This window comes from Haliotis asinina, chromosome 7 (assembly GCF_037392515.1).
Source record: "Haliotis asinina isolate JCU_RB_2024 chromosome 7, JCU_Hal_asi_v2, whole genome shotgun sequence".
Lineage (NCBI taxonomy): Eukaryota > Metazoa > Mollusca > Gastropoda > Lepetellida > Haliotidae > Haliotis > Haliotis asinina.
The window spans coordinates 2489324-2504760 of record NC_090286.1 but is presented as its reverse complement, the minus strand read 5'-3'; the positions used below and the strand labels follow the sequence as shown (position 1 = coordinate 2504760).

General features: G+C 43.6%; 1 protein-coding gene across 1 annotated transcript in view; it reads left to right on the top strand.

Moving 5' to 3' along the window:
* The first annotated feature begins 287 nt into the window (after positions 1–287).
* Positions 288–15437, top strand: part of LOC137292171 (receptor-type tyrosine-protein phosphatase alpha-like) — a 31151-nt gene continuing 16001 nt past the window's right edge. Inside the window, exons 1-4 of the mRNA XM_067823729.1 lie at positions 288–339; positions 10432–10566; positions 12094–12300; positions 14056–14286. Coding sequence (XP_067679830.1) covers positions 288–339; positions 10432–10566; positions 12094–12300; positions 14056–14286 — 625 coding nt within the window. The remainder of the gene's footprint in view (positions 340–10431; positions 10567–12093; positions 12301–14055; positions 14287–15437) is intronic.

Sequence of the window (15437 nt, the reverse complement as noted above, 5' to 3'; positions counted from 1 at the left end):
TGCCTCGCGTACTTGTAGATAAAACGAAGAAGTCTATAGTGATACCGGTACAGCGTATATGTATATATATTCGGCACATGTAATGCAACGACCGGAATGGACGTAGATAGGGGTCGTTGCGCCCGTAAAACGATCATGAAGAACGTGTTCTTCTGAGAGGATGGTTCGAGTGGATGTTTATTGATCACTATGAAAGAAAAGTGAAAATGCAGAGCTCTTGTTGATAACGTTCGTGTCCTGTTTACGAGGACTCAGCAATAAGCTTCCCGGTTTGTTTATTGTGTAACATGGAGGTGCTCGGGGTGCTGCTTTGTGTCTCCATGCTGAACATGGCGTCAGGTAATGTCTAAAAAATATTCGAAGGGATCGTGGTACAAGTGTTTACAGTGTTTTACATTGCAATATCATATGTTTCATATTTAAACCTCGTTTTCAATGAGAATGTGTTATGGTCTGAGGATTTGTATTTTCATTTCGAAATATTCAGATGAACTAGGTCTTGACGTCCTCACTGAGTTATGTAAATGTTTTTATCTTTGTAGACTAATGCTTCTGTTGCAGACAGTTGTCCTGGTGGTACATACGGTTACCAGTGTCACTGTCTACCTCTGATGTAATACTTCTGTTACAGACAGTTGTCCTGATGGTACACACGCCCACCAGTGTCACTGTCTATCTGTGATGTAATACTTCTGTCACAGACAGCTGTCCACATGATACACACGCCCACCAGTGTCACTGTCTATCTGTGATGTAATACTTCTGTTACAGACAGTTGCCCTGATGGTACACATGCCCACCAGTGTCACTGTCTATCTGTGATGTAATACTTCTGTTACAGACAGTTGCCCTGATGGTACACACGCCCACCAGTGTCACTGTCTATCTGTGATGTAATACTTCTGTCACAGACAGTTGTCCTGATGGTACATACTGCTACCAGTGTCACTGTCTATCTGTGATGTAATACTTCTGTTACAGACAGTTGCCCTGATAGTACACACGCCCACCAGTGTCACTGTCTATCTGTGATGTAATACTTCTGTCACAGACAGTTGTCCTGATGGTACATACTGCTACCAGTGTCACTGTCTATCTGTGATGTAATACTTCTGTCACAGACAGCTGTCCACATGATACACACGCCCACCAGTGTCACTGTCTATCTGTGATGTAATACTTCTGTCACAGACAGTTGCTCTGATGGCACACACGCTCACCAGTGTCACTGCCTATCTGTGATGTAATACTTCTGTTACAGACAGTTGCCCTGATGGTACACACGCCCACCAGTGTCACTGTCTATCTGTGATGTAATACTTCTGTTACAGACAGTTGTCCTGATGGTACACACGCCCACCAGTGTCACTGTCTATCTGTGATGTAATACTTCTGTCACAGACAGCTGTCCACATGATACACACGCCCACCAGTGTCACTGTCTATCTGTGATGTAGTACTTCTGTTACAGACAATAGTCCTGATGGTACATACTGCTACCAGTGTCACTGTCTATCTGTGATGTAATACTTCTGTTACAGACAGTTGCCCTGATGGTACACACGCTCACCAGTGTCACTGTCTATCTGTGATGTAATACTTCTGTTACAGACAGTTTCTCTGATGGTACACACGCCCACCAGTGTCACTGTCTATCTGTGATGTAATACTTCTGTTACAGACAGTTGCTCTGATGGTACACACGCCCACCAGTGTCACTGTCTATCTGTGATGTAATACTTCTGTTACAGACAGTTGCCCTGATGGTACACACGCCCACCAGTGTCACTGTCTATCTGTGATGTAATACTTCTGTTACAGACAGTTGCCCTGATGGTACACACGCCCACCAGTGTCACTGTCTATCTGTGATGTAATACTTCTGTCACAGACAGTTGCCCTGATGGTACACACGCTCACCAGTGTCACTGTCTATCTGTGATGTAATACTTCCGTTACAGACAGTTGCCCTGATGGTACACACGCCCACCAGTGTCACTGTCTATCTGTGATGTAATACTTCTGTTACAGACAGTTTCTCTGATGGTACACACGCCCACCAGTGTCACTGTCTATCTGTGATGTAATACTTCTGTTACAGACAGTTGCTCTGATGGTACACACGCCCACCAGTGTCACTGTCTATCTGTGATGTAATACATCTGTTACAGACAGTTGCTCTGATGGTACACACGCTCACCAGTGTCACTGTCTATCTGTGATGTAATACTTCTGTTACAGACAGTTGCCCTGATGGTACACACGCCCACCAGTGTCACTGTCTATCTGTGATGTAATACTTCTGTTACAGACAGTTGCCCTGATGGTACACACGCCCACCAGTGTCACTGTCTATCTGTGATGTAATACTTCTGTCACAGACAGTTGCCCTGATGGTACACACGCTCACCAGTGTCACTGTCTATCTGTGATGTAATACTTCCGTTACAGACAGTTGCCCTGATGGTACACACGCCCACCAGTGTCACTGTCTATCTGTGATGTAATACTTCTGTTACAGACAGTTTCTCTGATGGTACACACGCCCACCAGTGTCACTGTCTATCTGTGATGTAATACTTCTGTTACAGACAGTTGCCCTGATAGTACACACGCCCACCAGTGTCACTGTCTATCTGTGATGTAATACTTCTGTTACAGACAGTTGCCCTGATGGTACACACGCTCACCAGTGTCACTGTCTATCTGTGATGTAATACTTCTGTCACAGACAGTTGCCCTGATGGCACACACGCCCACCAGTGTCACTGTCTATCTGTGATGTAATACTTCCGTTACAGACAGTTGCTCTGATGGTACACACGCCCACCAGTGTCACTGTCTATCTGTGATGTAATACTTCTGTTACAGACAGTTGCCCTGATGGTACACACGCTCACCAGTGTCACTGTCTATCTGTGATGTAATACTTCTGTTACAGACAGTTGCCCTGATGGTACACACGCCCACCAGTGTCACTGTCTATCTGTGATGTAATACTTCTGTTACAGACAATAGTCCTGATGGTACATACTGCTACCAGTGTCACTGTCTATCTGTGATGTAATACTTCTGTTACAGACAGTTGCCCTGATGGTACACACGCCCACCAGTGTCACTGTCTATCTGTGATGTAATACTTCTGTTACAGACAGTTGCTCTGATGGTACACACGCCCACCAGTGTCACTGTCTATCTGTGATGTAATACTTCTGTTACAGACAGTTGCTCTGATGGTACACACGCCCACCAGTGTCACTGTCTATCTGTGATGTAATACTTCTGTTACAGACAGTTGCCCTGATGGTACACACGCTCACCAGTGTCACTGTCTATCTGTGATGTAATACTTCTGTTACAGACAGTTGCCCTGATGGTACACACGCTCACCAGTGTCACTGTCTATCTGTGATGTAATACTTCTGTCACAGACAGTTGCCCTGATGGTACACACGCTCACCAGTGTCACTGTCTATCTGTGATGTAATACTTCTGTTACAGACAGATGCCCTGATGGTACACACGCCCACCAATGTCACTGTCTATCTGTGATGTAATACTTCTCTTACAGACAGTTGCTCTGATGGTACACACGCCCACCAGTGTCACTGTCTATCTGTGATGTAATACTTCTGTTACAGACAGTTGCTCTGATGGTACACACGCCCACCAGTGTCACTGTCTATCTGTGATGTAATACTTCTGTCACAGACAGTTGCCCTGATGGTGCACACGCTCACCAGTGTCACTGTCTATCTGTGATGTAATACTTCTGTTACAGACAGTTGCCCTGATGGTACACACGCCCACCAGTGTCACTGTCTATCTGTGATGTAATACTTCTGTCACAGACAGTTGTCCTGATGGTACATACTGCTACCAGTGTCACTGTCTATCTGTGATGTAATACTTCTCTTACAGACAGTTGCTCTGATGGTACACATGCCCACCAGTGTCACTGTCTATCTGTGATGTAATACTTCTGTTACAGACAGTTGCCCTGATGGTACACACGCCCACCAGTGTCACTGTCTATCTGTGATGTAATACTTCTGTCACAGACAGTTGTCCTGATGGTACATACTGCTACCAGTGTCACTGTCTATCTGTGATGTAATACTTCTGTTACAGACAGTTGCCCTGATAGTACACACGCCCACCAGTGTCACTGTCTATCTGTGATGTAATACTTCTGTCACAGACAGTTGTCCTGATGGTACATACTGCTACCAGTGTCACTGTCTATCTGTGATGTAATACTTCTGTCACAGACAGCTGTCCACATGATACACACGCCCACCAGTGTCACTGTCTATCTGTGATGTAATACTTCTGTCACAGACAGTTGCTCTGATGGCACACACGCTCACCAGTGTCACTGCCTATCTGTGATGTAATACTTCTGTTACAGACAGTTGCCCTGATGGTACACACGCCCACCAGTGTCACTGTCTATCTGTGATGTAATACTTCTGTTACAGACAGTTGTCCTGATGGTACACACGCCCACCAGTGTCACTGTCTATCTGTGATGTAATACTTCTGTCACAGACAGCTGTCCACATGATACACACGCCCACCAGTGTCACTGTCTATCTGTGATGTAGTACTTCTGTTACAGACAATAGTCCTGATGGTACATACTGCTACCAGTGTCACTGTCTATCTGTGATGTAATACTTCTGTTACAGACAGTTGCCCTGATGGTACACACGCTCACCAGTGTCACTGTCTATCTGTGATGTAATACTTCTGTTACAGACAGTTGCTCTGATGGTACACACGCCCACCAGTGTCACTGTCTATCTGTGATGTAATACTTCTGTTACAGACAGTTGCTCTGATGGTACACACGCCCACCAGTGTCACTGTCTATCTGTGATGTAATACTTCTGTTACAGACAGTTGCCCTGATGGTACACACGCCCACCAGTGTCACTGTCTATCTGTGATGTAATACTTCTGTTACAGACAGTTGCCCTGATGGTACACACGCCCACCAGTGTCACTGTCTATCTGTGATGTAATACTTCTGTCACAGACAGTTGCCCTGATGGTACACACGCTCACCAGTGTCACTGTCTATCTGTGATGTAATACTTCCGTTACAGACAGTTGCCCTGATGGTACACACGCCCACCAGTGTCACTGTCTATCTGTGATGTAATACTTCTGTTACAGACAGTTTCTCTGATGGTACACACGCCCACCAGTGTCACTGTCTATCTGTGATGTAATACTTCTGTTACAGACAGTTGCTCTGATGGTACACACGCCCACCAGTGTCACTGTCTATCTGTGATGTAATACATCTGTTACAGACAGTTGCTCTGATGGTACACACGCTCACCAGTGTCACTGTCTATCTGTGATGTAATACTTCTGTTACAGACAGTTGCCCTGATGGTACACACGCCCACCAGTGTCACTGTCTATCTGTGATGTAATACTTCTGTTACAGACAGTTGCCCTGATGGTACACACGCCCACCAGTGTCACTGTCTATCTGTGATGTAATACTTCTGTCACAGACAGTTGTCCTGATGGTACATACTGCTACCAGTGTCACTGTCTATCTGTGATGTAATACTTCTGTTACAGACAGTTGCCCTGATAGTACACACGCCCACCAGTGTCACTGTCTATCTGTGATGTAATACTTCTGTTACAGACAGTTGCCCTGATGGTACACACGCTCACCAGTGTCACTGTCTATCTGTGATGTAATACTTCTGTCACAGACAGTTGCCCTGATGGCACACACGCCCACCAGTGTCACTGTCTATCTGTGATGTAATACTTCCGTTACAGACAGTTGCTCTGATGGTACACACGCCCACCAGTGTCACTGTCTATCTGTGATGTAATACTTCTGTTACAGACAGTTGCCCTGATGGTACACACGCTCACCAGTGTCACTGTCTATCTGTGATGTAATACTTCTGTTACAGACAGTTGCCCTGATGGTACACACGCCCACCAGTGTCACTGTCTATCTGTGATGTAGTACTTCTGTTACAGACAATAGTCCTGATGGTACATACTGCTACCAGTGTCACTGTCTATCTGTGATGTAATACTTCTGTTACAGACAGTTGCCCTGATAGTACACACGCCCACCAGTGTCACTGTCTATCTGTGATGTAATACTTCTGTTACAGACAGTTGCTCTGATGGTACACACGCCCACCAGTGTCACTGTCTATCTGTGATGTAATACTTCTGTTACAGACAGTTGCTCTGATGGTACACACGCCCACCAGTGTCACTGTCTATCTGTGATGTAATACTTCTGTTACAGACAGTTGCCCTGATGGTACACACGCTCACCAGTGTCACTGTCTATCTGTGATGTAATACTTCTGTTACAGACAGTTGCCCTGATGGTACACACGCCCACCAGTGTCACTGTCTATCTGTGATGTAATACTTCTGTCACAGACAGTTGCCCTGATGGTGCACACGCTCACCAGTGTCACTGTCTATCTGTGATGTAATACTTCTGTTACAGACAGTTGCCCTGATGGTACACACGCCCACCAGTGTCACTGTCTATCTGTGATGTAATACTTCTGTCACAGACAGTTGCCCTGATGGTACACACGCTCACCAGTGTCACTGTCTATCTGTGATGTAATACTTCTGTTACAGACAGTTGCCCTGATGGTACACACGCCCACCAGTGTCACTGTCTATCTGTGATGTAATACTTCTGTTACAGACAGTTGCTCTGATGGTACTCACGCCCACCAGTGTCACTGTCTATCTGTGATGTAATACTTCTGTTACAGACAGTTGTCCTGATGGTACACACGCCCACCAGTGTCACTGTCTATCTGTGATGTAATACTTCTGTTACAGACAGTTGCCCTGATGGTACACACGCTCACCAGTGTCACTGTCTATCTGTGATGTAATACTTCTGTTACAGACAGTTGCCCTGATGGTACACACGCCCACCAGTGTCACTGTCTATCTGTGATGTAATATTTCTGTCACAGACAGTTGCCCTGATGGTACACACGCTCACCAGTGTCACTGTCTATCTGTGATGTAATACTTCTGTTACAGACAGATGCCCTGATGGTACACACGCCCACCAATGTCACTGTCTATCTGTGATGTAATACTTCTCTTACAGACAGTTGCTCTGATGGTACACACGCCCACCAGTGTCACTGTCTATCTGTGATGTAATACTTCTGTTACAGACAGTTGCTCTGATGGTACACACGCCCACCAGTGTCACTGTCTATCTGTGATGTAATACTTCTGTCACAGACAGTTGCCCTGATGGTGCACACGCTCACCAGTGTCACTGTCTATCTGTGATGTAATACTTCTGTTACAGACAGTTGCCCTGATGGTACACACGCCCACCAGTGTCACTGTCTATCTGTGATGTAATACTTCTGTCACAGACAGTTGCCCTGATGGTACACACGCTCACCAGTGTCACTGTCTATCTGTGATGTAATACTTCTGTTACAGACAGTTGCCCTGATGGTACACACGCCCACCAGTGTCACTGTCTATCTGTGATGTAATACTTCTGTTACAGACAGTTGCTCTGATGGTACACACGCCCACCAGTGTCACTGTCTATCTGTGATGTAATACTTCTGTTACAGACAGTTGTCCTGATGGTACACACGCCCACCAGTGTCACTGTCTATCTGTGATGTAATACTTCTGTTACAGACAGTTGCCCTGATGGTACACACGCCCACCAGTGTCACTGTCTATCTGTGATGTAGTTCTTCTGTTACAGACAATAGTCCTGATGGTACATACTGCTACCAGTGTCACTGTCTATCTGTGATGTAATACTTCTGTTACAGACAGTTGCCCTGATGGTACACACGCCCACCAGTGTCACTGTCTATCTGTGATGTAATACTTCTGTTACAGACAGTTGCTCTGATGGTACACACGCCCACCAGTGTCACTGTCTATCTGTGATGTAATACTTCTGTTACAGACAGTTGCCCTGATGGTACACACGCCCACCAGTGTCACTGTCTATCTGTGATGTAATACTTCTGTTACAGACAGTTGCCCTGATGGTACACACGCCCACCAGTGTCACTGTCTATCTGTGATGTAATACTTCTGTTACAGACAATAGTCCTGATGGTGCATACTGCAACCAGTGTCACTGTCTATCTGTGATGTAATACTTCTGTTACAGACAGTTGCCCTGATGGTACACACGCCCACCAGTGTCACTGTCTATCTGTGATGTAATACTTCTGTTACAGACAGTTGCTCTGATGGTACACACGCCCACCAGTGTCACTGTCTATCTGTGATGTAATACTTCTGTTGCAGACAGTTGCTCTGATGGTACACACGCCCACCAGTGTCACTGTCTATCTGTGATGTAATACTTCTGTTACAGACAGTTGCTCTGATGGTACATACTGCTACCAGTGTCACTGTCTATCTGTGATGTAATACTTCTGTTACAAACAGTTGCTCTGATGGTACACACGCCCACCAGTGTCACTGTCTATCTGTGATGTAGTACTTCTGTTACAGACAGTTGCCCTGATGGTACACACGCTCACCAGTGTCACTGTCTATCTGTGATGTAATACTTCTGTTACAGACAGTTGCCCTGATGGTACACAAGCCCACCAGTGTCACTGTCTATCTGTGATGTAATACTTCTGTTACAGACAGTTGCTCTGATGGTACACACGCCCACCAGTGTCACTGTCTATCTGTGATGTAGTACTTCTGTTACAGACAGTTGCTCTGATGGTACACACGCCCACCAGTGTCACTGTCTATCTGTGATGTAATACTTCTGTTACAGACAGTTGCTCTGATGGTACACACGCCCACCAGTGTCACTGTCTATCTGTGATGTAATACTTCTGTTACAGACAGTTGCCCTGATGGTACACACGCCCACCAGTGTCACTGTCTATCTGTGATGTAATACTTCTGTTACAGACAGTTGCCCTGATGGTACACACGCCCACCAGTGTCACTGTCTATCTGTGATGTAATACTTCTGTTGCAGACAGTTGCCCTGATGGTACACACGCCCACCAGTGTCACTGTCTATCTGTGATGTAATACTTCTGTTACAGACAGTTGCCCTGATGGTACACACGCCCACCAGTGTCACTGTCTATCTGTGATGTAATACTTCCGTTACAGACAGTTGCTCTGATGGTACACACGCCCACCAGTGTCACTGTCTATCTGTGATGTAGTACTTCTGTTACAGACAGTTGCTCTGATCGTACACACGCCCACCAGTGTCACTGTCTATCTGTGATGTAATACTTCTGTTACAGACAGTTGCCCTGATGGTACACATGCCCACCAGTGTCACTGTCTATCTGTGATGTAATACTTCTGTTACAGACAGTTGCCCTGATGGTACACACGCCCACCAGTGTCACTGTCTATCTGTGATGTAATACTTCCGTTACAGACAGTTGCTCTGATGGTACACACGCCCACCAGTGTCACTGTCTATCTGTGATGTAGTACTTCTGTTACAGACAATAGTCCTGATGGTACATACTGCTACCAGTGTCACTGTCTATCTGTGATGTAATACTTCTGTTACAGACAGTTGCCCTGATGGTACACACGCCCACCAGTGTCACTGTCTATCTGTGATGTAATACTTCTGTTACAGACAGTTGCTCTGATGGTACACACGCCCACCAGTGTCACTGTCTATCTGTGATGTAATACTTCTGTTACAGACATTTGCTCTGATGGTACACACGCCCACCAGTGTCACTGTCTATCTGTGATGTAATACTTCTGTTACAGACAGTTGCCCTGATGGTACACACGCTCACCAGTGTCACTGTCTATCTGTGATGTAATACTTCTGTTACAGACAGTTGCCCTGATGGTACACACGCCCACCAGTGTCACTGTCTATCTGTGATGTAATACTTCCGTTACAGACAGTTGCTCTGATGGTACACACGCCCACCAGTGTCACTGTCTATCTGTGATGTAATACTTCTGTTACAGACAGTTGCTCTGATGGTACACACGCCCACCAGTGTCACTGTCTATCTGTGATGTAATACTTCTGTTACAGACAGTTGCCCTGATGGTACACACGCTCACCAGTGTCACTGTCTATCTGTGATGTAATACTTCTGTTACAGACAGTTGCCCTGATGGTACACACGCCCACCAGTGTCACTGTCTATCTGTGATGTAATACTTCCGTTACAGACAGTTGCTCTGATGGTACACACGCCCACCAGTGTCACTGTCTATCTGTGATGTAATACTTCTGTTACAGACAGTTGCTCTGATGGTACACACGCCCACCAGTGTCACTGTCTATCTGTGATGTAATACTTCTGTTACAGACAGTTGTCCTGATGGTACACACGCCCACCAGTGTCACTGTCTCTCTGTGATGTAATACTTCTGTTACAGGCAGCTGCGTTGAAGGAACATACGGCTATAAGTGCGGTTACCAGTGTCACTGTCCTTCAGAAAAGTGTAATCCTAGCAGTGGCTGTGTTCCTGGAGATTGTGACACAGGTTGGTCGGGACAGACATGTCAAAAAGGTAAATTACTTTGACAGAGTATGCAAATGTAACAAGTTTTTAACGACAAGTGATTCTTGGTTATTTCTGCAATAAAAGACACAACAAACATGTCTCATGTATTGTCTAGAAACTTAAAAATTCTAAGAGACATTCAGTCTGACATGAATTCACAATTTAACTGTGTGCTGCACATATTTATTCTATTCAGCAAATACTTGTCATAATTCTGCTTGGATAGTGAGTGAATAAGCTTAGTGTTACTCCGCTTTTAGTGACACTGCAGCAACATCACAGCGGGGAGGCCCAGTTATAGGTTAACACATTCTACCCATGTGTCACCCCTAGGCTACCCATATCGCCCCCCCGTAACTGACGTGACAGGTGAAACAAAGTTATCGGGTGTTATTAAGAATGTAACAGTCAGTATATTCCCGGAAGTGTCATTTTGTATCACAATATATCTGCGATATGTTCGATGCCAGTGTGCAATGGAGGCAATGAGGCTGCCTAACACCTTGTGAGTATCTCTAGCGACACGACAGAGTGTCCGGATTATTATGACTTGACTCCAGTTCAGCAATGGCGCGGATAAGAACATGAAGCGTCCATGGAAAATAATTACTGCAGTCTGCAATGTTGTGGAGTCTACACGGTTCGTTAATTCAGCGATTCTCGCAATAAATCCGAGTTGTTGATAATCTGTATGGAGTAAATAAGGGCCCTTAAATGAGGATAATCCTGATCAGCGTGACTATGCAAGGATCACACGAATCCTTTTCTGTAAACATTGAAAATATAATATATCATGTGAAGCAGAGTCGAGTTGTCTTATATATTTATATGACATATATTTTAACATTTATTGACAAATCGTCGTTGACGTTATAATTTTGATACACCTTGCGACATGTTGGACTTTGCTTTCAATGAATATCCTTGTCTGTTATAACGAACTAAAGTGGTTGGACTGATATGAAACAGGGGGAGATTGCTTGATTAAGAGATTCTAAAATGCATATAATATCCCTTGCCCCCAGTCGTATTTTGATGCGAACAAAAAGTCCTTTTAATCTGTCAATCACATTGGCTACATTTCGTACACATACCTTAATTGGTTAATTGAAGCGACTCAAATTAATTGACCAAACTCATTAACGCTTTAAGCAGTCTTGTAATCCCAGAAAGGATAACACATGTGACAATACTTCCTGACCCCTACAACAAGTCCCTAGACACTATGATTATCTAGCCTTTCAGGGCTCATGACAGGAGGCATGAGGTCTGTCACCTTCTTGACTCCATAGTGCATCTGACCGTCCTGCCTATTTATAATGTCACCCTGGACATAGTGCCACAGTTTCTGCTCTACAAACAGTGGCATTATAACCAGGGTACACTGTTGAAGACAATTAACTTTAGACATAGGTCACAACACGTATATGTTTTAGTCATGTGTATTTTGGTGTCAAGTATATTGTAGCATATCTTTGTCACCGCACGATTTAGAGCAATGGTTCATAAATGATTCCCTCTATTTTGTCACAGGCAATATAGCACTCAACAAACCCACATCAGCCAGCTCAGAGCATCAGCATGCATACAATGCTGTAAATGGTGACAACAGCGCTAACAACTATCAGCAGTGCTTCCATTCAGAGTGGAATGACAACAATATAACAGAGGCATGGTGGAGAGTGGATCTGGGGGAGATCGCCAGAATACGTCATGTCACAATATACTTTAGAAGAGACTGTGAGAAAAAGAGATGACATTTGACACCATGTTTGAGTTATATATACGTTAAAGGGTACAAATCTCTGATTTCGTTCCGGTTGTCTGACACTGTTAAGGTGAGGCACTGTGAGGTTGTTCGCTGCCTAACACAAATGAACGTGACAACAAACTAAACTACCGCCTAAGAATTGAAAGAAATGTAGTTCAACATATGTAAAAGTATAGAAAAAACTCGCATCGAATTTCTTATACCCCGCCTTAGAAGTGTGACGGGCGAGCAAAGTTTCTTTAATCTTGCAATAACCTGTCAGTTTGTAGGCAGTTTGGTGATACGGAATATATTCACGAAATATACCAGTATTAAAGTAAGTCAACAACTTGTTCAGGATAATTATCAGAGATCAGTACCCTTTATGTCGATACATCATTTCCATTATTGCTCACATGCAGCGACACAAACGGTACAATCAAGTGTTGAAAATTCACAATGATTTGTGCCAGACGTGTATATTACCCTTTTCGATCATTGGAAACACCGTACGTACATTTATTAATGTCTCATGAAGTTTGTCATGTGTATAACTTGTTTTCTTAATGTATCTAATCTGCCACTAATGAAAAGTAAATTCATTATATTAGGGTTTGGTAAGATATTATATATTGAACATATTCCTCCCTCCTTATTTTGTTTCACACAATTAGTACGGTGGGCGTTTTCGTATTTCAAACATTCATTCTGTTTCAACTGGTAAATTGCGATTGCATGCTCTTAACTTGAGTAAATCTCTCAGTATCAATTTCAAAATATGTACAGTATTTTGTTCCGTTTTTACACATCGAAAATGTAGCAGATTTATCCTCATGCAGATGTTAAGTTTCATTTCTTATAGTGCCTTGACTTGAGCATTTTGCCATGTCCGTATGGTACCAAGACCATGTTTGTCTGTTTACCAACTATGTGATATTTAGCAGCTTCAAACAACTGTAAAGGTGTGCAGTGCAGGCCCAACTTTAATATTAGGTGTGATATACATGGCGTGACATACATGGTGTGACATTCATGGTGTGATATACAAGGTGTGCTCGCACTGCTTGACACCCAGGGTGCACTGCACTCGCTCAGCTTCGGTCTTTCTGAATGCACACATGTTTGTACTTGTCAGAGTGATGGAGTTTTATTACAGGTCACACAACTTTGCATACTCTGATACCTTTCGGTATGCACTTATAATTAACGAAACATATCATCAAAAATGCCAATTCAACCTAAAAGTTGAAAAAAAACGCGCTGAAAAAAAGCCCGCGAAATCTGAGTTCAAACGATTGACTAATTTTCCCCCAGCACGGATGGAAATAGCTTTGAGATCATAACGCATGCGCAGTGAACATGTATATATGCTCGGGGTATGAGCTTATGAACACACCCATGGGCTCTGACTGGGTTCGGTATCGTGGCTGCTTCGTTTGAGGGAGGTACACCCTAGCACAGAATATTGCACTTTTGATTTGCGATTATACGCTTTTGTTTATTTGCTTTTTCTTGATCGGAAATGCATTTTGTATACCACAAATACTTGATAACTGTGTTAATTATGTTTGATTTTTTTGTTGCATGTGACCTTTGACAAACATCTACAACATCGTTCAATACTCATATAAAACAGATCCACATGCTTGTTTCTTTGTTTATCGCAAAAGGCTAAGCATTTGACTCATCAGTGGTGACCTTTGATAAGTACAGAACACTAATATTGAAATATTAACATTGATCAGATAAAGTTCGTCGGAATGGTATCCAGATCTACATAGCTGACACTGCCACCTCCCCAACTGATGGAGTCAACTGCTACAACGTGACAGGGAACAGAGACGGGACAGACATTCCTGATGTTTTGAACGTCACGTGTTGTGGTGACCGGCGCTACCTGGTGTTGTACACAACAACTGTCAACAACGAAAGTGTGAAGGAACCAATCATGGATTTCTGTGAAGTGGAGGTTGATGGTAAAAAGCAAAATGTGTCACTGACCACCACGTTTTGAAACTGCATGTTTTCACATCACACGTTTTCTCAACTACATAACTATTGTATAACAATATCTACTTGCATAATAATTCTTGTGACTAAATCATTGCAATGCATGCAACAGAAACATTGTAATCTTGATTTCGCCGTATCTTCTTACTCACACTTTTAGAACAGGTTATTTCATACACTGACAGGAACAGAAAATGTCAAGACATGACTACTAGTCCAGTGGATAATGGTATAATTGTGCATTTTCCCGTTATAAGCATTAAAATTGTCTGATATGTTGCTTATACTATAAAAATAAAATACAGATAGAGAGGCTTTGAACATTAAGATGGCCGCCAATTTTGAGAATTCCCACTCAAAATTACATCGTCAGTGACTTAGTCTCAATCTCATTTCCACAATTTCCACATAATATGTATGAAATTTATGTTGGTTGTACCATTCGACATATGTCGGAGTCAGCGTAAACCTAATAAGGATTCCCATGGACAATAGTCGTCTGGGGATTTCCTCGCTTACCTACTCAGAGTAACATATGACCATATTACTGGGCAGTCTCCACCACAAAAACGCAGTGCAGTGCACTTTGGGGCAGCTTTGGGACACTTGCATCTACCACAACATCATTGGGTGCCGCGACACTTCAACTGTTGTAGACAGGTCTTTGACACGTCTGGTATTGTTAAACATGTTGGATGCACTGCGTTGCAGATCAGGACAACAGATAATTGACTGTTCCCATTTATGTCCTCCCTGATAAACTGCTATCTTAGCATGTTCCCTGAAAGCTGCTGACATTCGATGTATATTTTCTATTGCTCTACCCTTCGAAGAGAACATTTACTTTCTTTCTTCGTTCAGATTCACAGGGTCACTTGTTCACCGTACATCAAAGTTGTGAATATTGACGGAATGAGATTCAACTCACTTTCGCAGTCCATGGCCTCGCCTACTCCTTGCATTCTGTCTTGTACACATCACAGACAATATCAAGTCTTGTTGTGTTTTCCAGCTGGTTTTCTAAATACCTGGTAAACACTCACTGACTGAAGGATGAAAACACCTTATGTTCTCAAGGTTCCATCATAATCACAACTGTTGGTCCATCTAGGATTGT